This window comes from Cyprinodon tularosa, unplaced genomic scaffold (assembly GCF_016077235.1).
Source record: "Cyprinodon tularosa strain WSP-4 unplaced genomic scaffold, ASM1607723v1 ctg493, whole genome shotgun sequence".
NCBI lineage: Eukaryota > Metazoa > Chordata > Actinopteri > Cyprinodontiformes > Cyprinodontidae > Cyprinodon > Cyprinodon tularosa.
Genome location: NW_024039222.1, coordinates 485212 through 511988, shown reverse-complemented (window position 1 = coordinate 511988; position 26777 = coordinate 485212). Strand labels below are relative to the sequence as shown.

At 42.3% G+C, this 26777-nt stretch overlaps 1 protein-coding gene across 1 annotated transcript; it reads right to left on the bottom strand.

The window, feature by feature from the left end:
* Positions 1–2169: 2169 nt before the first annotated feature.
* Positions 2170–26777, bottom strand: men1 (multiple endocrine neoplasia I). The gene is made up of 10 exons (XM_038302528.1): positions 26626–26777; positions 24720–25239; positions 21373–21581; positions 20653–20781; positions 15427–15467; positions 15254–15341; positions 10861–10997; positions 6196–6337; positions 5128–5301; positions 2170–3153 (listed from the first exon to the last, which is right to left on the bottom strand). Exons 2-10 carry the CDS (start codon positions 25153–25155, stop codon positions 2620–2622), a joined length of 1890 nt encoding a protein of 629 aa, XP_038158456.1. The 5' UTR covers positions 25156–25239; positions 26626–26777; the 3' UTR covers positions 2170–2619.

Genomic DNA, 26777 nt, shown 5'->3' with positions numbered 1-26777 from the left:
CTTTTCTTTCAAAACTTTAACTTTAAAGTCTTACTTTAATGATCGAATGAACAGAAGAACACTTCAGGAGAAAACTAGCAAAAAATAAGAAAAAGTTAAGAGCCACTTGTTCTTATATAACAGCTAATATAGAAAAAATAAAAGCAGAATTAGAATGTCATGTTTTTAAAGATCTGTGATCAGCCAGAAAACTGCCATAGATGCGCAGCTACTAAAATCTTTATTGGTAGATTTAGAGCGATTCTTTAAACTACAATCAACCCAAAAATGCAGGAGAAAATCGTTGCCGTATGTTGAGGAGCATATCGTGAAGAGTCGATCCATTCAGCTGGTTTCGCTTAGATGAACCCGTCTGACTGGATGATCTGGATCTATAAAGTGACCTGAGATGACATGATGGGAATTGGAACTGTAGAAATAAACTGAATTGAATTTAGAGCAAATATACAATTAAAAAAATGCTTAAAACTTGCAGGGTTTATTACATTATTGGGGGGATTTTTTTATCTATTATTGAAACACATTTCGTAAACTGAAATCTGGAGAAAGATGTAACCCAGAAATGAATCTTTGAATGAAATCTTTTAATCAAAAAAGGGTTTTGAAAGTAATTTCGTAGTTTTCTCAAATTTTATTTTACATATTTTTCTTTTTTTACAGATTATATATATTTTCAAAATTTCTTTCTAGAATGACTTTTAGAAAGTGGGTTCTTTTCTAATTGTTTCACTAATAAAATGCAATTTGCAAAACTTGCAAAAAAAACAAACAAACATTGAAACTATAAAATATGGAAAAAGAAGAAAAAAAAATAGAACTTAAAAAAAATCTAAAAAAATACATTGCATTTCTAAACCATTGTCTGATTAAAACATTTTTTAAATGTAAATTTTTGATTGCAGTTTTTTTTTTTTCAAATCTCATTTACAAAACATGTTACTTGCTTGGAACAATAATGGAACAAATTTCACCCAATATAAATCCTTAGCTGGTTCCGTATCAGGAGTCGGTTCTGGAGAAGGAGTTAGCTGAAGGGGTCGAGTCGTGTTTGCAGGCAGTCGATGGTTCGTATGTGAACAAAACACTTTAAGAACGATAAAAATAAAAACATCAGAACAGACTCTCTTTATTAGGCCTTTATTACTTGCAAATACAAGAAATAGAACCACAAGTCATCAAGCTAAAGGATGCAGCAGGGCTCTGTGGAAACAGTGCATGGTCTGAATGTGATCAGGCATTCTTCAAACTAAAGGCCACCTACTTTAGAAACAACTAAAACAAAGTAAGGCAACATAGAGCTAGCAAGATAGAAGCTGTCAGTAGAGCTGAGTGGACAATGTTACACAGTAACTATCCTAAATTAATCACTTCAGTCATCAACAGGTTCGGCTCATGGGTGCGAGCGGCTTCGTTTCTACGCCGATGTTCTCCGTCCCCTTTGGCTTCTACGTACAAAGTGGATGAGGGGCTATAGGAGCAGCTGGCTGTCAGTTAAAAACACAAACTAACGGGCGACTGCTGAACACCCCCCCCCCCCGGTCAGCCACGTGTCCTAGCTTCACTTCTTAAATTAAAACTACATGAAATGTTCACTTCCTCTGATATGCCATGTTCAAGGTCTCCTCTGTGCAGGTCGGGCGTATATGGAGCTAAATTACAGCCAAAAAGTTGGCTAAAAAAATATTTATTGTACCAAAATAAATAAATATAGCTTCATAATATCGAGGTACAATGGGCCCATGAAGTTTATTTAAAAAAAAATAAATTACCATAATATGGAATTAAATTTGGGTCAAAAAGTTTGGCTGAAAACATTTTCTTGAACTGGAAAAATAAATCAGCTCATATATGGAGCTACACTGGGGCCATTAAGTTAGTTTGAAAACATGCTTGAAAAAAAAAAAAAAATCCATAAAATAGAGCTAAATCGGAGCCATACTACATTCTACATATTTTTTGAAAATGTAAAAATTTTAACTGAAAATTAGCAAACTGAAAAAAAGATTTTTAAAAACTGAAAATATTTAGAACTGACAAATATTTTTAAAGTACGGAGCCCCTCTGATGACATGGTCAAAAAAAATTTTTTTATTGTGGCCACGAAGTAGTATTTCGTGCGCACGAAATACTACTTCGTGGCCATGTCATCAGAGGGCCTCCGTATAAAAGTGAAAAAGAAAAAAAAGATTTTCCAGGTTTTGTTCAGTTTCAGAAACTTTCTCCAAGTCCTAGTCCCTCAGCGTGGGGGGGGGGGACTTGGATGACGGTGACGCTTAGAAACTTAGACTAAATATTTCTATTCAGGAATCGTAAAAAAAAAAATGTATCGATACTGATTTTAAAACTAAAACAACATTTTTAAATGTTTTTTCCAGATCCAGTTTTGTGTATCGTATGAAATTAATTTACAGTTTCAAAATAACTAATCTTATGGCCACAGATTATCTCGATATTATGGAGCTTTTTTTTTCTCTCCATATTTTTAGAACAGACTTTTTTTGCCCCCAATGTGGCTCCATAGGATGTATTGCTCAGAGCAAAGAAGGTAAAGTGACATGAGGACCTACATGGAGACGATAACGAGCGTTAACCCTCTGGGGTTTTTCACAGTTTTCTCGTCTACAGAGACTTGCGCTGGCGCTTCATGAAGGACATGGAGTAGTCGCCGGCTGCGGTGCTCTTCTGCCTCTTCATCTGCACCTGCGACTGCGCGGTGAGCTGCAGTTTGATGGCGCTGGAGTTCACCTTGGCTGCACAAAGCAGCTCCTTCATGCCCTTCATCTTCTCGCTCTGAAACACGACCACGGGGCCGGCGGGGCAGGGAGACGCCAGCTGCTGGGAGAGAGGGGAGGAGACCGAGTCTGAGCCGGGCGACTTGGGCGTTCCTTCTATTTCTCCGGCCCGCAGACCCTGGGAGGAGCGGCGGCGGGCGGATCCTTCCCCAACCTTCTTGGGCTGAACCGGTGCTGCCGCCGCCGCCGGCTGCTGGGCGAGAGGGGAGGTTGGAGCAGCGGGGGGAGACAGGCTCTGGTCCTCCAGCTTGGACTCCCTCCTGGGGCCCCGCCTGCGGCCCTCCCGAGGATCCTCGCTGGACTGGTCGTCGTCGTCAGGGCACTCGGGCTCTTTGGTGATGATGGACACTTTCTGACGCACCTTTTCCATCAAAACAAGTCAGTTCTGTTAGTTCCAGACTAAATGAATTAAACTGCATTTGGTGATTACTGCCCACTGATACCGTGTGACATCATCTATTAGAGTGCAAGATGAGGAATCTAAATAAAAATCACAGATTTAGGAATCTACAAACCCTGAAGCTGCCAGTTCTGACCAGCAGGTGGCAGTAAAGCACCTAAAAGATCTTCACTAAACAACAAGAGGAAGGAGAAACAGACTTGTGGGTCCTCGTGAAACCTCATCCTCAGCTGTTGTTCTGGCCCCTCCCTCTTTACCCAGCATGCATCAGAGCAGAATTGTCCGTCCTCCAGATTGACAGCTATCCCAGCATGCACTGCAGCAGCAGCAGCTTCCAGGTTAGCGCTCACTTAGCTCAGAGTATTAAATTCAATGTTCTCTCATCTGTTGTTCTATAAAAGTACGTTTTAAGATCATTAGAGGCGAGAAAATTATACTTTAAGCTTCACTATATGGAACATTTACGGAATTAGTGCGTAATAAAAAAAAGAAAAGAAAAAGGCAGCCAGGGCTAACGTTGGCCCGTTCGCATTATTATTCCCCCACTAAATGAAAAAAATAAACTTTTATTATCTAGAGCGGCGGTTTTCAAAGTGTGAGGCGCGACTCCCCTAGGGGGCGCCAGAGCACCTTAGGGGAGGCGCGGTGCGAGGGAAAAAAATAAATATGGATTTACAAAGTTGGAACTGTGGGGTGCGCGTGTGGAGCGGGGATCAGTGGAAATGTTTCCCACCTTAGAGGATGTTTTGGCCAGAGCGGGGCTGAAGGTGGAGTTTTTACAGCATTTGGAGGGGAGACAATGGCAGTAGCCTCGTGAGACCATCCTGATCTCGCGAGTTTTCAAGGTTTCACTCGCAGATCAGTCTGGAGACTCTCCGTTAAAGATAATTTGGAGCCGTTCACCAAACGAACGTCCAATCAGCGTTGGCTTTGAGGCGGGTTGAGGCGTGACGCAACGAGAAGCGCCACAGTTCAGTCTAAAGAACATGGCGGCTTCAGCCGATGAAACTAGCGTTAGCGTGGCTATCGAGCAAGTTTTATCGGAATTACAGAGTATTTCTTCACTGAAAGAAGAGCAAAACACTGCTCTGGAGGCTTTTCTCAGAGGAAAAGATGTTTTTGCTCTTCTCCCGACTGGTTTCACCAAAAGTTTGATCTATCTTCGGCAGGCGTAGAGCTAACAGAACGGGCAGCGTTGCGAGGCAAGGGCTCAAACATGGACGGCTGGAAGCCTTCTACACCAAACCAAGCTTCTGCCGCCCTGGCGTCCTCTTCCACAACATCTTCGTCCCCGCTTTCCTCCTCTAAATAAAAAATGGATGACGGAGGAGACTCATCCACGACCTCCGACACTAAACTCTCCTCCTCTTGCGTGTTTCCGCTGTCCATAGCGTTCCTTGACAGCGTCGTTTCTAAGTCACCAATTTAGTGCTACTTGGTCCCAATGGAATTTCCCATTGGGAACCTGCTAGCACTAAGTTGCTAACTGGTAGCATCTTAGTGCTAGTAGGAACAGCCGCTTCCCTACGACTTTAAATGCCACTATAATCAAATTAAATAAATTTTAATGCCAAGTAAGGCCTTAATTTGAAAAAATACTAATTTAATGATTTAATAATTTTTAATGACCAGTAAAAAACCGTGGGTAAAGTTGTGATTTAAAGTCAAACGTGCGATTCGTAATAACGTTTTGGTTTATAATCCCAGATTTTTTATTTGCTATAAATTTGAGATTCTAACTCATAAATCTGTGATTTTTTTTAAATTCATGACTCATACTCCTAAAGGTCATGACCTGCGTCTTTAATCTGTGACTGTAAGGTGTGGTTATAATCTCAATCTGATGTCACACGTATCTGTTAGTTAATAGCAGAGAACAAATAAAAAATGACATCTAATCAGTTTTGATTTGAAGTTGGAGGCTGGGTTTCTCACCTGAGCGTCAAAGCGGCTCAGAGACTGGACCAGGTAGGTGGCCCAGCCCACATGCAGAACCGGAGTTGGACTTCCTTCCTCCCATTTGCAGATACCGTCATAAAAACGGAGCAGGTGAGCAAAGCATTCTGGGTCCTGGAGCGCCGAGACCGCCGCCAGCTGCTTGCTGTTCTCCTAGAGCAGGGGAACCAATCCGAATACAGAAAATCATCAACCAGTAAAGATCTGGAGACATTTTTAAACATAATCTGTTACTTTAAACTGAATTTAGCACTGAAATAAAATGCAGATGTTTATGCACCCATGTTATACACTGAATTTTACAATAAAAAAAGTGTTTTTTGAAGTAGAAAACAATCCTTCAGTTTGTTTTATAGATAATTTCCTGATTCCCATATTTTCTCAAACCCCTGAACTGAGTGTTTGTTATTTTCTTTCTTTTTTCTGTCTTAATGTTGGCAGTGGGCTTTAGGCTGCCCTGCGAGGCTTTAAACCTGGGTTTAACCGGAGACTAAGCCATTCTCAAGCACATATCAAGGAGCTCATTTTGAGCCTGGATCCAGATTTATTGTTGATTCTGTTCATGGTGGAGAATCCTGCTTCACAGCAGCAGGTTGAGCCAAACATCCTCTAAATGTTCAGGGTCATCTTTGAGCACGCCATTTCACTTTTCTTTCACCAGTTCACTACAGTTCTTCCAGCAGTCCACACTTTCTCTGCTCTCTTTTTCTCATGGTCTTCTCCTTCTTTCCCATCGCCCGGCTTGCCACAGGTTTGCCTGCTGTGTCTAAAAGTAGCAGCAGCAGCAACCCAGACTGACAGCTCATTGGCTCATTTGGATCACGTGCAGCCTGGAGCCGGACGCTCCCCAGGGCTTTACCGTATTAACAGGAGAAGAGGCGCAAGTGAATTTAGACACTGTCGTCAGACAGCATGCGGTAATTTATAAATGTTTTAAATCAGGTTGGGTCCAGATTAGCCAGCAGGTTGGGTCCGGATCCGGACAGCTAATCTAGATCAGGTCTGCGTTCACCCGTTAAAATCGGAAGTCCAGAAACGAGAGCTCACCTTGTCGTTGGCTTGTCCTGCGTCTCCGTCCTCCCCGGGGTTGTCGGCCGTGGCCGTCTCCTTCAGCAGAGTGGGGATGACGTCGTTTGCGATGTCGAAGAACTCCTTGTAGATCTCCTCGTCCTCACGGAAATAGTTGTAGCTGCAAGAAGTCAGAGCCGAACTTAGAAACGATAAATCAAATCAATTAAAGGCTGGTTTATACCCACAAAACAGGTCGTCTGCGTCGCAGTTAATGCAGATATACCCCGCCCCCTTCTGCAGACACTCTGCTGCACCTCTCCAAAATTACAGGTGACCGAAACTCTAGCTTTAGTGCCGTCCACCTAGCATGGCACATCGGGACGCTATCCCAGACATCGTGCAGGACGCTAGTTTGTAGCGCCACGGCCAGTCTTTGGGGAACACTCACGGGTGAACTCTCAGTCGTCCGGCGTTGGATGTGGGGTTGTAGATGGCGAACAAGCTCGTCAAACTGTAACACGGACACCATCAATCCTAGCTAGCTCCTGATTGTCGTTCTTGCGTTGTGGCGTGGAATAACATAGCGCAGACCAAGCCTCAATATTGGGCATAAATCAAAAATATCTGCGTCAAACCTGCGACACGCTAACTGCGACACACACATGGTTCCCACGGGTCCTTGAAAAGTCTTAAAAGGCATTGAATTCTTCAAAATAAAACTAAGGCCTTAATTGGTATTAAAATGTCTTAAATCAGTCTTTCGTAGGTCTTTGTTAAATAGGATTATTTTTATTACGATTTGTTTTTGTAATCTAAATAAAACATTAAAATTGACCTTTTTTTTATTTAAAATAAATAACTTGTCGCCATTATTGGATCCGTCCCGATAGCGGAACCAATAAAGCGTTGTTGCGGCCGGGACATTTGGGAGATGCACCATTAACTTTTTGTCTGGAAAATATGAGCAAGTGTAAATGTAACCAAAATTGTCTCCAGCCAAGAGTTTCCTCCATGGCTAAAACCAGGGAACATACATGAGGCTCAGTGGATTTAGTGCAAGAAGTCATTCAAGCTCAGAACGATGGGAATTAAGGCAGTGGAGTCGCACATGCGAAGCACGAAACACAAAGCGTCAAAATGGAGTTACGGAGAAACAGCCGGTATTTCTCAGTTTAGTTCCACCCTTGTCTCTGCAACGCCTCCACTTATCACCAAATCAAACATACTAAGAAAACCATACAAAGAAAAATAGCTGCTAAAAGACTTAGCACTGGTTATGTTGGGGCTTTAAAACTGATTTGTTTTGTTCCCTGCTAAAACAAAGTTTGTGAATTCAGTTAAATAATTGTTCAAATATATCTGTCATTTGTGTGTTTTTAGCTTTCTTCCTGTATGGGAAGCTTTTCAAAATCTGAAACATTAGTGCAGTGGTTTATGTTAAAATAAACCTTTGGGTTAAGTTGTAGCAAGCAGGTTTTTCTTGTGTTTCTTGTGAATTTGGTCTTAAATTTTTATTTGAAGTGGCATTAAAAAGTCTTGAATTTAACTTGCCTTATGCTGTAGGAACCTTGAGACTGCTGCGGGACGATAACCAGCCCCTAAAACATTGGTTATTTTATCTATTAATGGATTAATAATCAGGCAGCCAAAGGTTCCTAAAAAAAAACTTTTTATTAAATCAAACCGGGTGAAATTAAAACTTTCCACTAGCGGGGTTCTAGATAGAGCAGATTGGCAGATGAATTTTTCTTACTTTTATCTTAAATGCAAAATGTTTCTATATTTTTTTCCAATCATAGTGGGTCGTCTGTCAGCTAAAGCATGTTCACTGCAAAAAATAAAAAAAAACATAAATAAGTCCTTTTTTCTTAAGTGCATTTAAAAAAAAAATAAGGATTGAAGTGAGACATTTTGCCAATGGAACAAGACAATTTACACTTTAAACAAGAAAAAAACAACTGCATTGTCTTATTTCAAGTGCATAATAGCTAGATAGCTTATTTTAAGAGTAAAAACACTCATTCCATTGGCAAATCATATTATTAACCTGCTCAAATTAAGGGTAAATACACTTAATTTAAGACATTTTTACTCATTTTGTCATAGTCTTAATACCCCAGCGATGTCCAGTGGATTGTTCTTTTTACTTTTTTTTTAATGAATATGACCTGTATGACTGAGAATCTTCACCAGAAATCCTTTAACTTGCAGCATTTCTTCATATTTACAAACATGAACTGGTTCTCTATCATTTCAGCCACGTCGGGCGTCACAAAGAGCCGAAGGTCACAGATCCCTGGATAAGAGGAGAAAAAACATGAAACGAGTCCAGGTTCCATGTTTCCCTGCGATTGTGGAGCCGAAGCAGAGGAACAATGGGAAAGCAGGAAAAAGGAAGTGGCTAACTGAGAGGGAATGTGTGCGTCGGTGTGGCGCTGGTATTAATAGCTGCAGCTCATGAACGAGGAAGATGCCGGGCTGAACGTTTCCTCCAAACGAACCAGGAGGAGCGTCACAACGAGTCTCACTAGTCTGAAGGCTCTGGTGTCATGAGCCGTTCAACAAAAAGAATAATAATAAAAAAAAAACATAACCGAGGATTAAATAATTAATTTATCCACTTTAACTTGGATGCCAGCAAGGCTTTAATTTGAATCCATCTGTTAAAAATACAGAAATCTGCAGGAGTGATGGGTTGGCTTTTACCGCCACCTTGTGTTGATGAGGAGGAACTACCAAACAACCGCCTCTAGATGTTTGCTTTCCCACAATGCAACATTTCTATTGGCTTTTTAGACAGTCTGACTGCACAACTACGCCCCCTGCTGATGGAAACTAGAACCTGAATCGTTTGGCATCAAATTTAGAGATGAGAAGATTTGTTAATCCCTTAAACCCAGAGGGTCTTATAAGAAATTCCACATGTGGATTAAAGCAAGTCCATCTCCTAAACTATAAATTGGAAATACTAGTGTTTTTTATTTGTCTGATAGAACGGCATCTTTCAGGTGGAACCATGAAATGATTTATAGGTGATTAAACAAAGAAAAAATGAAAAATATTTAGCCTCGCCAATTTCCCCCCAAAAATAAACACCATAAAGCCTATTTGAAACTCTGGATGAACCTCAGACTTTATAGATCCACATCTTCACTATAAGTCAATCAAATTTGGACTGAATAAGTTGAAGCATGTTTGTTCCACAAAGGGTTTAGTGGGCAGTGTGGTAGGAGGAAATGGGATTTTAGCAAAGTGGTGCCAAATGTGCAAAAATGCATTTTTTTTCACTCATAAAAGGGAATCTGAACAGGCAAATATCCTGATTTCCATCATTGGAGACCTTCTGCATAAGATAAAAGCCTTTGCTCCTGAGATTTAGTCGTTGTTTCATTAACATTTACCAATAATATCAAACTGAATTGAAATTAAGAATAACAGCAGCTTATGTAACACATGCCGGTTACATCACCTGAAATGATCTCACAGTGACCTCTGACCCCTCCTTGGAAAGATCTGAGCCTCTAGTTTCCAATGATGGCGGCCATTAGGGGGCGGGGCTAAAATGAATACCTTTTGGGTGGAATTTTAAATCTAATTTTTATTGTTTACGCAGCTATAAAAACAAACTTGTTAGAAATAATTTAGAAACATGTTTTAGAAATTTTAAAGCCCCATTTGAAAGGCGTGTGGATGAAACACCATGTGACTGCGTTTTTGGCCATTTCTATAAATGGCAACAGTTATCCGATAAAAGAAGACCAGATGGACTGGATGGTCCACAGTTTTCTACATGGGGTCACCTGCTGGTCCCACATATTCTGACAGGAGACGTTTGGTAATAAAGTGGTTAGGTCACAATTTTCTTGCCCACTTTTATTCATCTGTAATGATTTAATCTTGCAAATAAACAGCAAATAGGAAATAAAAAAATTAAGAAATCAGCCAATGGGATTTGGCACCCACGCTTTAAGCAATCAGACGCCACAGCGGTACCTACCTACGCCGCCACAGTGAGATGGTTACTGATGTTTCAATGTTTACGTCGTCATTCCTGACTCTCTGAGTCTAAACCGAACTTTTTACCCCAAAAACAGGCCGACAATATAACATTCATGGGTGAGGACATCCTTTCAGGAGATTTTCATGAATTAATAAAACAAACGAGCAGATATTTGGTCTTTTATTCTAAGCAACAACCACCTAGAATTTCTAAAAGTAGAATGGGAGGCAGATCTTTCAGTTCTCAGGCTCCTCTCCTGTGGAACCAACTACCAGTTTTAGTCCGTGAGGCAGACACCCTGTCTACTTTTAAGGCTAGGCTTAAAACTTTCCTTTTTGATAAAGCTTCTAGTTAGAGTGGCTCAGGTTATCCTGAGCTATCTCTATAGTTCTGCTGCTATAGGCTTAGACTGCTGGAGGACATAGGGACCCCTTTTTCATCATTCTGCTTCATTCTATCTCTGTTCTCCCACTCTGCAGAATCTGTTAGTTCAATCTCTAACGTTCTGCTCTCTCTGCTTTTTCTCATAGTAGCTTCATCTGGTCTGTTCCTGTAATAAAAGTCTTCAGATGGCTGAATGCGTCCCTGCTACCTAGCTGGGATTCTGCTCTATGTTTATTCATTAAATACCAATAATAATCTTAACAGAACAATCAATCAGATTAATAATCTGACCCCTCCCCCCCCTGATGTGGACTCACTCTTGCATGACCTGCGCTGCCTCAGCCCAGGCCTTCAGAGCCTCCTGGACGTTCCTGTGTCTGTAGTGGAAACCAGCCAGATACATGTAGGGGTAGATGTGCTCGTTGTTGTAGAACTTCTGAGCAGAACCTACGGCCTGGAAAATGGAAACGGACACAAAGATGGTCAGAACGGACCAATGGGATCGACTCAGGCATGAAAGGAGAACATTTTTTCTACGTTTTTCAGGATCAGAACCACAAACTTTACAGCAAAGGAAATGTAGGAAATGTAAAATCTATAAAACCAGATTCCAAAAGAAAATAAAAAAGTGACAGCATAAAGAAAAAGTGACAAAAAACACACAAAAAAATTTGAGAAATAAAACGAAAAAAATAAAAATATGAAAAAAAAAAAAAAAAAAAAGAATTTTTTTAAAAATAAAAAATAAAACAATAGCATCCTGTTAGTTAAACTTTTGGAAAAACATTACTTTTTTGATCGAGAAACTTTTTAAAATTATGTTTTTAAACCATTGATTCTTCAAATTTTGTTTATTTAAATGCGTTCTTTGCTCTCAATAAGACTGTAATAAATGTAGCTCCATATGTGGCTGGAAAAGCAGACATGAAGGCTCAGAGGAGTCTGCACTTATAGTGCGTTATATTGGGGCCTAATGGGATCTGCAGACATAAAATGTTCAAAACGTGCAAAAAAAAAGTAATAACCTTCATTGTGAAAATATCAACCACTTTACTTTTAAGGCTAGGCTTAAAACTTTCCTTTTTGATAAAGCTTCTAGTTAGAGCGGCTCAGGTTATCCTGATCTATCTCTATAGTTCTGCTGCTATAGGCTTAGACTGCTGGAGGACATAGGGACCCCTTTTTCATCATTCTGCTTCATTCTATCTCTATTCTCCCACACTGCAGAATCTGTTAGTTCAATCTCTAACGTTCTGCTCTCTCTGCCTTCGGGCAAGTAACTTTCACATTTCATTTGCCCAGAAACAATTTTTACTTGCCCAGTATAATGTTTGATAAATATAGTTCCTAATGTTCATGTTTGTATCTATATTAATGAAACACGTTTTTTTGTTTTTTAAATGTTTCTTTGTAATTCAGTATTTTTTAAGTTTACAGGTTCCTGGTGTGTATATTAGAGACTGACATTTTTTTCGCGAATCCCACGGGTCACGGGATTCCCGAGGGATGGGAGTCAGTATTAGTAACGATCAGGTGATTGGGACGGTACAGGATTAAACATTAACGGGAGCAGACGGGAGTGGGAGCAAACCAATAGTAACTAAAAAAAAAAAACTAGGATCGATGCCAAAAAATGACATAGAAAGAAAAAAAATCCAGTACTGGCGCCGCCATTTTGTAGTTTTTTTCCTTGAAGCCTACACTATAATGCGAGTCAAAAAAACTACACAACCAAAAAAACCAACAGTGCTTCCGTCTGAGTTTTTCACCCGGGCTCAAAAGAAATTCAGATTCAATGGCTGCGTCTCAATTCGCAGCCAGAGTATTGGCAGAAATCTTATTAAAGACAACAAGAATGGGAGTGGTGCAGGAGCGGGAGTCATTCTGAATGGGAGCGGGATGGGAGTGGGAGTAATTTCACCAGGAGTGGGACGGGACAGGATCTAGATTTCTACTCTGGCCCGGGATCGGGATGGGACACTATTTTTTTCTGTGGGAGTGGGACGGGACAGGAGTGAAAATCCACTCCCGTGTCAGTCTCTAGTGTATATGCATGCGTGGGTGGAGGGTGAAATAGGTGGTGGGTGTGTTACTGTACTTACATTTTTTTTTGCCTTGTTATTGTTTATTAGCCTGCCAAGCTGAAAAAAAATGTGTCTGATTCGCGCCAAGTCCTGGACAAAAATAGCGCCATCTGGCGGAAAAAAATCACACGGCTTTTTAGAATCACGAGCCTTTTTCAAATCACGCAAGAATGTGTACAAAACAACAAAAATGGCGTGGACAACGCTTTTTGGTCGTTTTCTTTGAAGGTAGGTGATTTTTGAGTGATTATGCAAAAAAAAAGGAAACAGGAACACAGGTACAATATCGCTTTCTAGCTTGTTTGTCGTTTGGTAACTACATCAAAAATACCGCTAGGTGGACAAAAATCACGCCATCTGGCGGAAAACCACCCGGCTTACCGTATTTTCACGACCATAAGGCGCACCGTACTAAAAGGCGCACTCTCAGTTATGTGTCCCATTTCTGTATTTAACACACACATAAGGCGCACCGGACTATAGGGCGCGTTTTTTATATACAGGTACATGTCCTCTACTACCTTTAAATACCTCTACTGCGTATTTAAAAATACAGCGGGGGCAAAACTGAGTATGACTGTGCTTTATTCATGTATTTATTACAAAGTATTAATCAAACCTGGGAGCTGGCCGTGAGACAGACACATCGCAGATGACACAGCGCTGTGATCACTCCTAAATTAACTTAAAATCCTGAAACCTGCCGACGGAATATGTTCGCTTTTATTGCCGGTATCCTGGTGCCTGCAGTTTAAATTATTTAGATGAAAAACACCTGCCAGCAGCCGCGGTGAACGAAAGGATTTCTGCTGTCGGTGCACCGCTGGTATGTGGGGGTCTGAGCGCCTCCGACAGAAATAGATAATCTGGATGAACTGACTGCAATTATTAAGTTTTCAGGTGGACTTTCTCACTTAAAAACATAATAAAACTACTTTATTCCCACTGATCACAGCAAATATAGCTGCAAGATTTAGATTATTTAGATGAAAAAACACCTGCCAGCCGCTGCGGTGAAGAGGAGGAGACGCGCCCAGAGGCTGCTGTTGAATTAAGTTTTCAGGTAGAAAAATAGAGTGGGAGCAAAACTGAGTATGATTGTGCTTTATTCATGTATTTAAACCCATCAAAGTCATCATCCTCCGTTTCTGAATTAAACAGCTGCGCTAAATCAGACATGCCAGTTTCCCCTTCTTCGCTGTCAGTCACTTTCCGTGCAGCGCAGCTCCTCAGAAATAATGCCGGCTTTTGCGAAAGCTTGAACAACAGAGCCAGCAGACACGTTAGTCCAAGCATCTACAATCCATCCGCTAACGGTGGCGTAACTTGCCCGGCGCTGCCTTCCACTTATCCTGAAACTGTGGTCTCCGTCGGTCATCCATCGCTCCCACGCCGCTCGCAGCCTTACTTTGAACGGCCGCTTCACACCGATGTCGAGCAGTTGAAGTTCCTTTGTCAGACCCCCGAGATAACGGCGAGCACAGCGTTCATTTGATTCACCTTTTTTTTCACATCGGCTGTGAGATGGGCACGCAGCGATGGTGATGCGTGGAAAAAAACACCTGGTCTCCTCACATACACCTGCCTCAGCTACGCTTTCATCATCTCCTCATCCATCCAGCCTTTTTCATTTGTGTTAATATCATATGTCATCAGAGCGCTGTGTCTGTCTCGCTGTCAGCTCCCAGATCAGCTTCTCTGATTGGTTGATGCGGCGCGTCCAATTTTTCCATCTCGAGCAGCAGCAGCAGCGCGACGCGCTGCGCCTGCTGCTCAAAACGCGCTGCGGGACCTTTTGCTGCACCTATACGCGCTTCAACCATTGACTTTGCATGTAAACTCGCTGCTTCTGCTGCACCTGCTGGGTCCGGTTCACACCGATGTCGAGCAGCGTTAATTTGTTTCCCCATGTTTTTCACATCAGCTGTGAGATGGGCACGCATGGAGTTACATATTAACAGCGATGGTGATGAGTGGAAAAAAAAAACCCTGGTCTCCTTACATTCAGCCACTCTTTCATCATCTCCTCAATGAGGTGGTCTCAAAAGTCGCAGTTACAACACACATAGGGCGCACCGCACCAAAGGGCGCACCGCACATTTTGAGGGAAAAAAAAAGACGTTTAAGTGCGCCTTATAGTTGTGAAAATACGGTACTCAAATCACGCGCCTTTTTCAAATCACGCGAGAATGTGTACCAAAAAAAAATATATAAAATGGCGCTGGCAACGCTTCTCGGTCATTTTCATCGAATGTCGTTGATTTTAAAGTAATTTTGAGTGAGAAATAATTTCTTTTTGCGATCATTGTACTTGCCCAGCGGGCAAATGCAATGAAATTTGTACTCTCCCGACAATAAAATATATAGATAGAAAACTTTGAATCAATCTGACTGAATGGTCTGGTTAGATAGTAAAGATGACGTGATGTGAATTGGTGCTACAGAAATAAACTGAATTGACTCAACAGCTGGCGGCGTCTCAGTTTTACGGACGAAATGACTCTAAGTCCAGATCTAGGTGATCTCTTCATTGGAAGGATTATATCTATCGTTTCTCTAAAACAAAAAACACCAAACGACCCTGTGTTTCATTCCTCTGCTGCTGGGAGGCTTCAGAAAGACGTACCCTGAGATGGATTTGCAGCGGGGTCTCCTTCCCTGGTATTGGATCCTGATCTTCAAGGTCAGCTAGCGTCCCCATCGCCATGGGATACCTGAGAGCCAGAAACAGGAGGAGTGAGGATAAGGCAAAACACAGGAACAATAAGTGTGTTTCATCTGTTTCCATTTCAAACTCACCTGTCCAGATCGCCTCGATCGTACAGCAACCAAAGGAGTTTCTGTCATAAAATCAAAATATAGACTTATAAGAAAAGGAAAAAAGATTAAAACAGATTTAAGTTGAAAAAAAGGTTTGCTTTTGTTTTTTTATAAAATCTGAGAAAAAAAAGTTACCCTGAAAACATTTGTCAGTCCTGGATTTCATATTTTTTTATTTAAATTTACAGAAATAATGGATCAAAATTCACTGACCCCTCACTCGGTAAACGTAATAAAAATAATGTAAATTATTTCAATGTTTGATATGGATTACAAAAATAAAATCCTACTTATGATGCGGTAAGATTAAAGACTGATTTAAGACGTTTTAATACCAATTAAGGCCTTGATTTTTTATTGAAGAATTCAATGTCGTTTAAGACTTTGTGAGGATCTGCAGGAACTCTGCCTGACGCAGAGTTTCTAGAGTGAATTCTGCCTCGCTGAATTTAAACCGCACCTTGGACGTTCACTGCTCCTAAAGATAGTGTCTGAAACATCTTTAAAAGAGAGAGATCTCAGGTTTAGGTTGAGGAGAAGAACACAGTGAAGAAAGAATCCGTGTACGGTTCGTTCTTTGTTTTTTTTCGTTTCAAAACAAAAAACTGAAAAACAAAACAAGCATGTGGTTTTTCTGTTTTTCCTTTTTTTTAAACCTAAATCAAAAAAATGAAAAATCGAATTATTAGAAAATTAACAGCGTTTGACTTTTGTTTCGCCATCTAAATGAAAATAAAATACGGTTGTTGTTTTAATATGTAGCGGTATCGGAAATGAAGCAAGTCACCAAAGAAAAATCATTTACAGCGGATGAAGACGGCATCAAAACAAAACATTTCTAAACAAAAGGCAATGGCTGCACTTCAACCGTTCTCTGCATCGATTATTGAACTTTTTCATTACTCGGTAATGAGTGTCAGAAGGTTTTGTATGGAGCACAACTTGCGAAGACACAACAACGTCTCGGACGCGGAATTGGAACGTGGAATATTAAAGAGATCTTGTTGACGGTCAGATCATTAGCTCTCCATGAAATGCACCGATTCCCTCTAAATAGCACAAACGTTTCCCTTTTGGTAGTTCTAACTGAAAAAGTTCTTCTTCTAGTGGATTGAAATGGCGATTGGCAACAAATTGAAGGCGTACATCACCGCCACCTACTGGTAACTAAAAAAGTTATGTGTTGGGAGTTCAGGTGTTTCCGGTTCTGCCATAAGGTCCGTTGAATTAACAACAAAATAAAAGTTTGACTCACGCCTGTCTTGGGCTGCTCATATAGATGGTATTGTGGCTAAAAAGGCATTACGATGGTGAAGAAAAGTGTTTCATTCATACCCGCTGCTATTGCTAAACAGGTTGTACAGTCTATTGCCCGGTGATATGGACATCTGCTTCACAAAGTGAGCTTCACAAGCTTCAGCTGGCACCAAACAGGGCGGCCAGAGTGGTCCTTCAGCGCTCACAAAGAACAAATGTGGCTTCAATGCATAGACGGCTTTCATGGTTAACAGTTACTTATAAACTTAAATTAAGGGCGTTTCTCAATTCACGAGAACGCGAGTACGTACTCGCGTTCTCGTCAAGTCCGTTCTTGGCGAGAACGCAGGAAGAGCGGACTTGACGAGAACGCGAGCACGCAAGCACGTATGTGTATTGGAGCAGAAGCGTACTCGTGACGTCATCACATGAAACGTTGTTTAGCATTTCTTTAACAGTCAAAACTATTTATTCCCTACACAAAACATTTTGAAAACAATATTTTTAATTTCTAAAGCCTAAAAAACATTTAAAAAAATTACCGAACCGCAAAAAACCGCCATCAGAACGAGCGGTAGTTCACACGTAACTAAACCGAGAGAAGTGCACTACAGACGGTTACCCTCGGAGGTCTGCTGGTCACTCTGGTCCGCTCAACGTCGGACTTTTTTTTTTATTTCGCACTAACTCTGTAAACAGACCACACAGGGAGGCTTCAATGTATAATGTTATCGCCTCAAACGATTTCAAAACGTACTTTTGAAGAACAACAGCAGCAGAAAAGGGAATGTTTAACTTACCACTGTGAGCGCTGTCTGGAATCAAGCTGCGGCCGCGGGGCATTCTGGGGAAGCGGTCAGTCTGAAGAACGCACAAGTCTGCTCTGATGCATGCTCGATAAAGAGGCCGGGGTGAGAACAACATCCGGGGATTTGATGAGTTCTCGATCTGGCGTTCTTGAGAATTGGAACGGTACTCGGGCTGAGGCTGATGACGTGCCACGAGTACACGAGAACGCTCAAGAACGCATATTGAGAAACGCCCTAAGACTTCTCCTATTTATATGGAATGTTTTCTTTCAAAAACAGCCTCCATTTTTTGCTGAACATTTAGTCCTTGAAAAAAAAAAGTCATAATTATTTAACAAGGCGGGCACTAGGTGGAGACATTAAACTTAGGGATGCACGATATTGGGATTTTGGCCGATATCCGATATGCCGATATTTTAAAACTCATGTAGCCGATAACCGATATCGATACCGATGTTAAAGCTGGACAAAAATAAGTAGTCATTGAAAATAGCAGTTTTGTTATCCATTTCTGACACTTTGAAAAATAATATACTCAAATATATTTTCATATGCTGATATCAAATTGATTTTTAAAAACGCGGTATCGATCTATTTTACTTTCAAAATCTCGTGAAATTTCATCGTTCTGTTACAAACTCTCGTGATATTTAGCAAATTCTTGTGAGATTTTGTTAGTAAAATAGATCGATACCGCGTCAATATATCAACATATAAAAATATGGCAACATTTCGTGAATTTTCGGGGGATTTCGTAGCATAACGATGACATATAGCAATATTTCTTTTTTTTTATTTAGAAAGACAGATTTCCATTACGTCAGTAATCACAGCTTCATGCATTCAAGATTATAACTGAAGATATAGGCAGAAAGTCCAAGTGATTTTGTCCATGTTGCCTTTCTGGTATTTTTAACAGAATATCACTAACTTAGTTGTACAGATAACAAAAAATGAACAGAATTAAACTGTAATGGGGATTGCACCACCTCAAGTAATAAAAACCACAAAGACATTAGAGGGCAAGACATGTTTCAGAATAACAATCAAATGAAGTCGGATCTAATTGGTTTCACGTACTCAGTCCATTTGGACCAAATCTTATAAAACTTTTCTTTTTCTAATTGGAGGGAAAAACAGATCCTTTCCATCACATAAATCTGGTAAACAATTTCAATCCATTCATCAATAGTGGGTGGGTCTGCTTTCAACCATTTCCTGGTGATGGCCTTCTTACTGGCAGCCAGTAGTGTAGCCAGAAGTTTTTTGTCTTTGTTAGTCCATGTGTCCAACTGTAGATTTCCCAGGTTCAATGCTTCACACTTTAATGGAATACTTACATTGAATATATTTTCAATATGTTTGTGGAACTCTTCCCAATATGTTTTTAGACATATAGCAATATTTCATTAGTAAAAGAGATTGATATGGTGTTTTTAAATGGCAATATATCAGCATATGAAGATATTGGGATATTTTAATGTATCAATATTTTTTCCCTCGTCTTTAGAAGTTTTTAAGTCTTTAAAAAAGAAGTTTTTGAGGAAGAAGAAGAAGTAGTTTTTTTTTTTAAGACTTTAGAAACTCAGAAGCTGATCAAATATCGGGTTAAATATCGGTGGGGTGGCCGATGTCCGATATTCAGTTTTAAGGCCGATACCGATAGGGGGCCGATTATATCGTGCATCCCTAATTAAACTCCTAGAACAAACGATCTAAAATCCACAGTGTGTTATAGAGCCATATGTCACTGGAACCAACTGCCAATAAACACGGCAAGAGTCCAAAACGGAACAAGCTTCAAAAAGATACTGTCTTCAGAACTGCTGCAGATGATATGATGAACTGACCTGTGTATTTATATTCTATATTTGTTCCTATTATTGTGCAAAAATTTTTTTTTAATGGTTTGTTTATTATTTCTTTATGTGAGGACCCCAGGAAGATTAGTGGCCATTTATTTGGCAGCTAATGGGGATCCTAATAAAACTAAAATAAACTAAACAAAATAAAAGTTTGTCTTTGGTTTAAACATTGCAGTTAAAAAAAACAAAACAAAAACGTACCCTTTTTTACATTTTTGCAAATTCTGTTTCTCTAATTTCGTTTTAAAAACGGAAAAACAAAAAAAACCACATGTAAAGAACGAACCATACACGGATTAAAAAAGCCAAACAATTTTAGATTTAGTGGAAATAAAGGCCCCGTCCACACGAAGTCAAACCCTGGCCTAAACGCACAAATTTTTCACCAAACCAGCCTCTCATCCATACGAAGCCGGCGTTTCGGGGGTCTGTAAACGATCTTTTTTTTATTCAGCCTTCAGAGTGGGAAGATTTTGAAACGCCGTTTTCGCGTTTCCATCTTTAAGCTCTAACCGCATTTTTTTTTTTTTTTTAACACACATGCGTCATAGCGTCGCCTCTAAACACGCATGCGCGAGCGACACAGTATCACAACAACAATGGCGCCGCACTGTGTTGAATGGTTGCTGCTCATGCTACTCACCCTGCTGTCGGGCTTACAACAGAATCTTCTTCTTCTGGAATATCTCCAGGAAGAACAGAGCAATATGGACGACATAGTTCAGCACCTGAATTTGACTGAACCACGAAAATGGACCCGCAGGGCAACCATGTATAAATATTAGTGCGCATGCCCAACATTTCGTCGCCTATTTTTGCTTTGGCACCACAGCGCCACTTACAGGCCTGGCATACATTTTGCAGCGTTTTCATGCATTCCTGTGGACGCTCACATTTATTTTACGTCTCCGTCTTTGCGACAAACGTTCTGGAAAATATTAGCGTTTCATGTTCGTTTTGACTTCGTGTGGACGGGGTCAAAGTCTCCAAAAGCGTTTTTCTTGTTCTGATGGCGGTCATCAATCTGCCAGGAAGTAGAGGACTTAGTGCAGAGCTGGTCTGGTTGATTTTAACCTCCTTTAGCCAATCTATGAAACCTAGTAACAAACTTTGGCTCCAATCTGCTGTAGGTGGAGAAAAGTGCAGCTAAAACCGCCAGGAACCAAATAAAGGTTCTTGTCTCTGAAGAATCATCTATTCCTGCCTTTTCTGAGGTTTCCATTGTGGATCACAGCAAACATGGCGTACTGCGGGTTAGAGGTGGAGGCGCTCACCTGCTGTAGCTGCAGCAGCTCCAGGCTGTCGGTGTGTAGATCCAGTGAAGGGTTGATGGCGCAGACCATGAAGGCCACCTCCATGTTTCTGTCACACTTCATGTAGGAGCCCTTCAGGTAGAGCCAGCTCTGAGAGGAGCAGAGGCAGCAGTTATTCCTTCACCCGTCATCCCTCTAAAAACTATTAACTGCTGTGGATTTCTACATTAAAATGGAAGCAGGGATGTTTTTATAGCTGGTGCACCGATTGCAGTTTAACCACAACTAATATTTATAATAAAATAGGTATAAGAACATGGCTCCATTATCAATTATTAGTTTTTCTTACTGTCAGCGCTCCGATGAGGTCAGACCAGAAACTTATCGGCAAAAATGTCCAAATTAAGGAAATCGGGGCCGATCCACCAATCGGTGCAACACTTATTTTTCCAGATCCGCCCCTCATTCAGTTGGAAACGACGAGCTTTAACAAATATCCCCATAAAACGAGGTTCTGCACCCCTGGTCCTTAAGATGGTCTGTCCCTGCTCCAGCAGAGCCAATTAAAACCACCGAATAAACTCATTGAGTCTAGCCGAGTTAACGAGTTGCTTCAGCCGCTGTTTTCTTTTTTTTTTATTTTATAAAACCCCCCAATAAATTAGATAAAATAAATAAAGAAAGCAAAGGAATTCCTTACAATAATAAAATTTAAAAAGGAGCGGCGGCTGCAGAGCCCACCTTCTCGTTGACGCCGGCGGCGACCGTCTGCCCGCGGCGGTCCTCGTTGCCCTTCCCATGCCAGGTGACCTCGGCCGTCTCCTCCCCGTTTTTCCCGAATATGACCCAGGCGTGGTCTTCAGACAGCGCCAGGTGGACATCCTTCAGCCCCAGCACCTGACAGGCCGCCACCACGGCGAACGCCACTCCTGAGCTGTCCAGTTTGGTGCCTGGTTGAAATGATTCATAGAGAAAAATCACACAGACTGCTCAGATAGTTTTTCCTTCTCTTCCACAAGGAAAATAAAAAGTTCTTTCAATCATAGATGTTTATGTTCTCTTCACAAACCGTAAAAACCGTATAAAAGTTTCCCCCTCATTGACTAATCCTGAAACACGGTGATGCATCACAAGTTTTATTCTTAGTTCAGCTGCTTAGAAGTTTAATTATTATATAATAAATAAAGACTAAAATATATTATAGCTTTCCAGTTCCCACAGTTCCTGAATCCAGAAGCTGGGAATACTTATCCAGGCAATCTAGAGGGAAGCAGGAATCTAGAGGGAAGCGGGAATCTAGAGGGAAGCGGGAATCTAGAGGGAAGCGGGAATCTAGAGGGAAGCGGGAATCTGGAGGGAAGCGGGAATCTAGAGGGAAGCGGGAATCTAGAGGGAAGCAGGAATCTAGAGAGAATCTAGAGGGAAGCAGGAATCTAGAGAGAATCTAGAGGGAAGCAGGAATCTAGAGGGAAGCGGGAATCTGGAGGGAAGCAGGAATCTGGAGGGAAGCAGGAATCTAGAGGGAAGCAGGAATCTAGAGGGAAGCGGGAATCTGGAGGGAAGCGGGAATCTAGAGGGAAGCGGGAATCTAGAGGGAAGCAGGAATCTAGAGAGAATCTAGAGGGAAGCAGGAATCTAGAGGGAAGCAGGAATCTAGAGGGAAGCAGGAATCTAGAGGGAAGCGGGAATCTGGAGGGAAGCGGGAATCTAGAGGGAAGCAGGAATCTAGAGGGAAGCGGGAATCTGGAGGGAAGCAGGAATCTAGAGGGAAGCAGGAATCTAGAGGGAAGCGGGAATCTGGAGGGAAGCGGGAATCTGGAGGGAAGCGGGAATCTAGAGGGAAGCGGGAATCTAGAGGGAAGCGGGAATCTGGAGGGAAGCGGGAATCTGGAGGGAAGCGGGAATCTAGAGGGAAGCGGGAATCTAGAGGGAAGCAGGAATCTAGAGAGAATCTAGAGGGAAGCAGGAATCTAGAGGGAAGCAGGAATCTAGAGGGAAGCGGGAATCTGGAGGGAAGCGGGAATCTAGAGGGAAGCAGGAATCTAGAGGGAAGCGGGAATCTGGAGGGAAGCGGGAATCTAGAGGGAAGCGGGAATCTAGAGGGAAGCGGGAATCTAGAGGGAAGCAGGAATCTAGAGGGAAGCGGGAATCTGGAGGGAAGCGGGAATCTGGAGGGAAGCGGGAATCTAGAGGGAAGCGGGAATCTAGAGGGAAGCAGGAATCTAGAGGGAAGCAGGAATCTAGAGGGAAGCAGGAATCTAGAGAGAATCTAGAGGGAAGTGAAACGGGAATCTAGAGGGAAGCAGGAATCTAGAGAGAATCTAGAGGGAAGTGAAACGGGAATCTAGAGGGAAACGGGAATCTAGAGGGAAGTGAAACGGGAATCTAGAGGGAAGCGGGAATCTAGAGGGAAGCAGGAATCTAGAGGGAAGCAGGAATCTAGAGGGAAGCAGGAATCTAGAGAGAATCTAGAGGGAAGTGAAACGGGAATCTAGAGGGAAGTGAAACGGGAATCTAGAGGGAAGCGGGAATCTAGAGAGAATCTAGAGGTAAGCGGGAATCTAGAGGGAAGCGGGAATCTAGAGGGAAGCGGGAATCTAGAGAGAATCTAGAGGGAAGCAGGAATCTAGAGGGAAGCAGGAATCTAGAGGGAAGCGGGAATCTGGAGGGAAGCGGGAATCTGGAGGGAAGCGGGAATCTAGAGGGAAGCAGGAATCTAGAGAGAATCTAGAGGGAAGCAGGAATCTGGAGGGAAGCGGGAATCTGGAGGGAAGCGGGAATCTAGAGGGAAGCAGGAATCTAGAGAGAATCTAGAGGGAAGCAGGAATCTAGAGGGAAGCGGGAATCTAGAGGGAAGCGGGAATCTAGAGGGAAGCGGGAATCTAGAGGGAAGCGGGAATCTGGAGGGAAGCAGGAATCTAGAGGGAAGCGGGAATCTAGAGAGAATCTAGAGGGAAGCAGGAATCTAGAGGGAAGCAGGAATCTAGAGGGAAGCAGGAATCTAGAGGGAAGCAGGAATCAAGAGGGAAGCGGGAATCTGGAGGGAAGCGGGAATCTGGAGGGAAGCGGGAATCCAGAGGGAAGCGGGAATCCAGAAGGAAGCGGGAATCTAGAGGGAAGCGGGAATCTAGAGGGAAGCGGGAATCTAGAGGGAAGCAGGAATCTAGAGGGAAGCAGGAATCTAGAGAGAATCTAGAGGGAAGTGAAACGGGAATCTAGAGGGAAACGGGAATCTAGAGGGAAGCGGGAATCTAGAGAGAATCTAGAGGTAAGCGGGAATCTAGAGAGAATCTAGAGGGAAGCGGGAATCTAGAGGGAAGCGGGAATCTAGAGAGAATCTAGAGGGAAGCGGGAATCTAGAGGGAAGCGAAGCGGGAATCTAGAGGGAAGCGGGAATCTAGAGGGAAGTGAAGCGGGAATCTAGAGGGAAACGGGAATCTAGAGGGAAACGGGAATCTAGAGGGAAGTGAAGCGGGAATCTAGAGAGAATCTAGAGGGAAGCGGGAATCTAGAGGGAAGCTAGAGGGAAGCGGGAATCTAGAGAGAATCTAGAGGGAAGCGAAGCGGGAATCTAGAGGGAAGCGGGAATCTAGAGGGAATCTAGAGGGAAGCGGGAATCTAGAGAGAATCTAGAGGGAAGCGGGAATCTAGAGGGAAGTGAAGCGGGAATCTAGAGGGAAGTGAAGCGGGAATCTAGAGAGAATCTAGAGGGAAGCGGGAATCTAGAGGGAAGCGGGAAGCTAGAGGGAAGCGGGAATCTAGAGAGAATCTAGAGGGAAGCGAAGCGGGAATCTAGAGGGAAGCGGGAATCTAGAGAGAAGAGGGAAGCGGGAATCTAGAGGGAAGCGGGAAGCTAGAGGGAAGCGGGAATCTAGAGAGAATCTAGAGGGAAGCGAAGCGGGAATCTAGAGGGAAGCGGGAATCTAGAGGGAAGCTAGAGGGAAGCGGGAATCTAGAGGGAAGCAAAGCGGGAATCTAGAGGGAAGAAGGAATTTGCGACAAATGAAATACTTGAGATGTGATCAGTAACATTCTGTTCAATCTAAAACACTGCAACAGTAATAAATGCGTGGGTTTGAAGGTGCTACCTGTGATGAGGCTGAACAGGGACTGGATGTGAGCCCGGTCCTTGAAATAGGACCGGCTGAGGCTGTTCCAGATGACGTCAGACACTTTCTTCACCAGCTCTCTGCTGGACCCAGCGGACGTCCTCCGATACTGGGAAAGGTCCACCGCCCCGCGGATCTGAGCCGTAAAGCGTTCGTACAGGGCAGAAATCATCCCCAGCTCCACTGTGGGGAAGCAAGACGTGGGACAGTCCGGCTCCAGCGGCTCAAAGCGGACCCCCGGAACATTTATGGGTATGACCCTGTTCACAGCCAGGAAATGCTCCACGAAGCCCAGCACCAGTGAGAGGAGAGCTAGGTCGGGCTCGGACCTGCGGAGCTCGGAGTCGAAAAGCTGGACCACCCCGTCTATGCCCCTGAGAGGAAAGTACTTCTTCTGAGCCGTGTGCAGACCCATGGCCAAATATGGACTTCCAGGCGCAGCTCTGATCAATGATGGAGGTTTACCAAGAGGTCGAGTTCATCCACGTCATGGTCTCACCTGCAGGAGGACGACAGAGTCAGAGACACGACATTATGACAAGTGCTGCGAACGCTACCGTAAAATAACACCCATCATTACCTCTACCCAGCCTAACGACTCACTTCCTATGGAGATCAATTGGAGCCAAACATTTTCAAAAACATTTTTTTGTTTGATGCAGAAGAAAATACAAAATAAAAAAAAATATTTGAAACGTTAAAGAATACACACACACACACACATATATATATATATATATATATATGTATATATATATATATATATATATATATGTATAAATGCATGCACAATCCACAAATACAAAAATGCTAAATACCGTAATTATCAGATATGTACTTTTAATTCAAATTTTATGTAAAATCTTGAAATTATATGTAATATTTAATTACCATAACAATGGAATAAATACATGTTCATCATCAATTTAGCACTTTTAGCTCATCTATATTATTCTGCTCCATTAACACATTTTATTGTGATGGATTAATAATATATGTTATATTACATGATTTATAGACGTCATAATGACTATGCAATGTGAATTGCATGTTTAGATCTAAGTTAAAGTTAATCTACTGATGCTATGAAACAGCCACCAGTCTGTGTCAAAGTGATGAATTTATCTTTATTTTAAAATTCTTCAGTCCCCCTGAAAATGAGAACATCATGGTTTTTCGATGCTGCAGCGCACGGATTGTTTACATCGGGACCGGTCTAACTAGGGAGTACCAATATGGCGTCCGGTGGCTTCACTTGACCATCGGGCAATCAGAGATCCAGTGGATAAACGGATAGGTGATCATAGGGGGAGCCGCCGCGGCTAGCTGCGCTAAGCGCGGCTGGAGGCTGGGCGGCGGTGGGCGGGGCAGCCAGACAGCCGCCAGTCAGCGCCAAGCCGCGGAGCAGAGCTGCTTCAGTTCATCACAGCTCATCCCGGTCATTAATCACAAGAATCACACATAGAGAAGCCACATAGAGGAATGAATAAAGTCAGAGTGTTTATCACACCACGCGACTGACCGATGCTAACCTGCTAACTTTCCAGCTCTGAATCATTCAATACCTCAAAGCTTTGCTTCCCTTTCTTTTTTCTCTTATCTCTCTTCCGTTAGTTAATAAGTTAATTACGTCATACAATCGGAACCGGGAATTTAACCTTTTATCTTTAGAAAGTCTGTTAGCAGCGGGACAGACGGCGGCGGCTGCGCAGCTCCAAACCAGCTAACAAGCTACCAGGCTGCTAGTTAGCTAAACTAACCTTCCTAACCAAACCATCTCCGCTCACTATTTAGTGAAATACACCATCAAACTGGGCCGCTCTGTTGAATTACACTCAGCTCCTCTCGGCTTTCAGAATTAGCTCCCTATTGAGACATTACTTACCCGCGTTCTCATAGAGGAAGCCACATGTTTTTGTTTGTGTCCCCCTCTTCTTTTTACCGCGCACTTCGCTCTGCCCGAAAATTGCTCGGAGTGGGTACGACACATGACGTCACCGAGTCTCAGCAGATCTCACCGCGCTATGTGGAGATCTA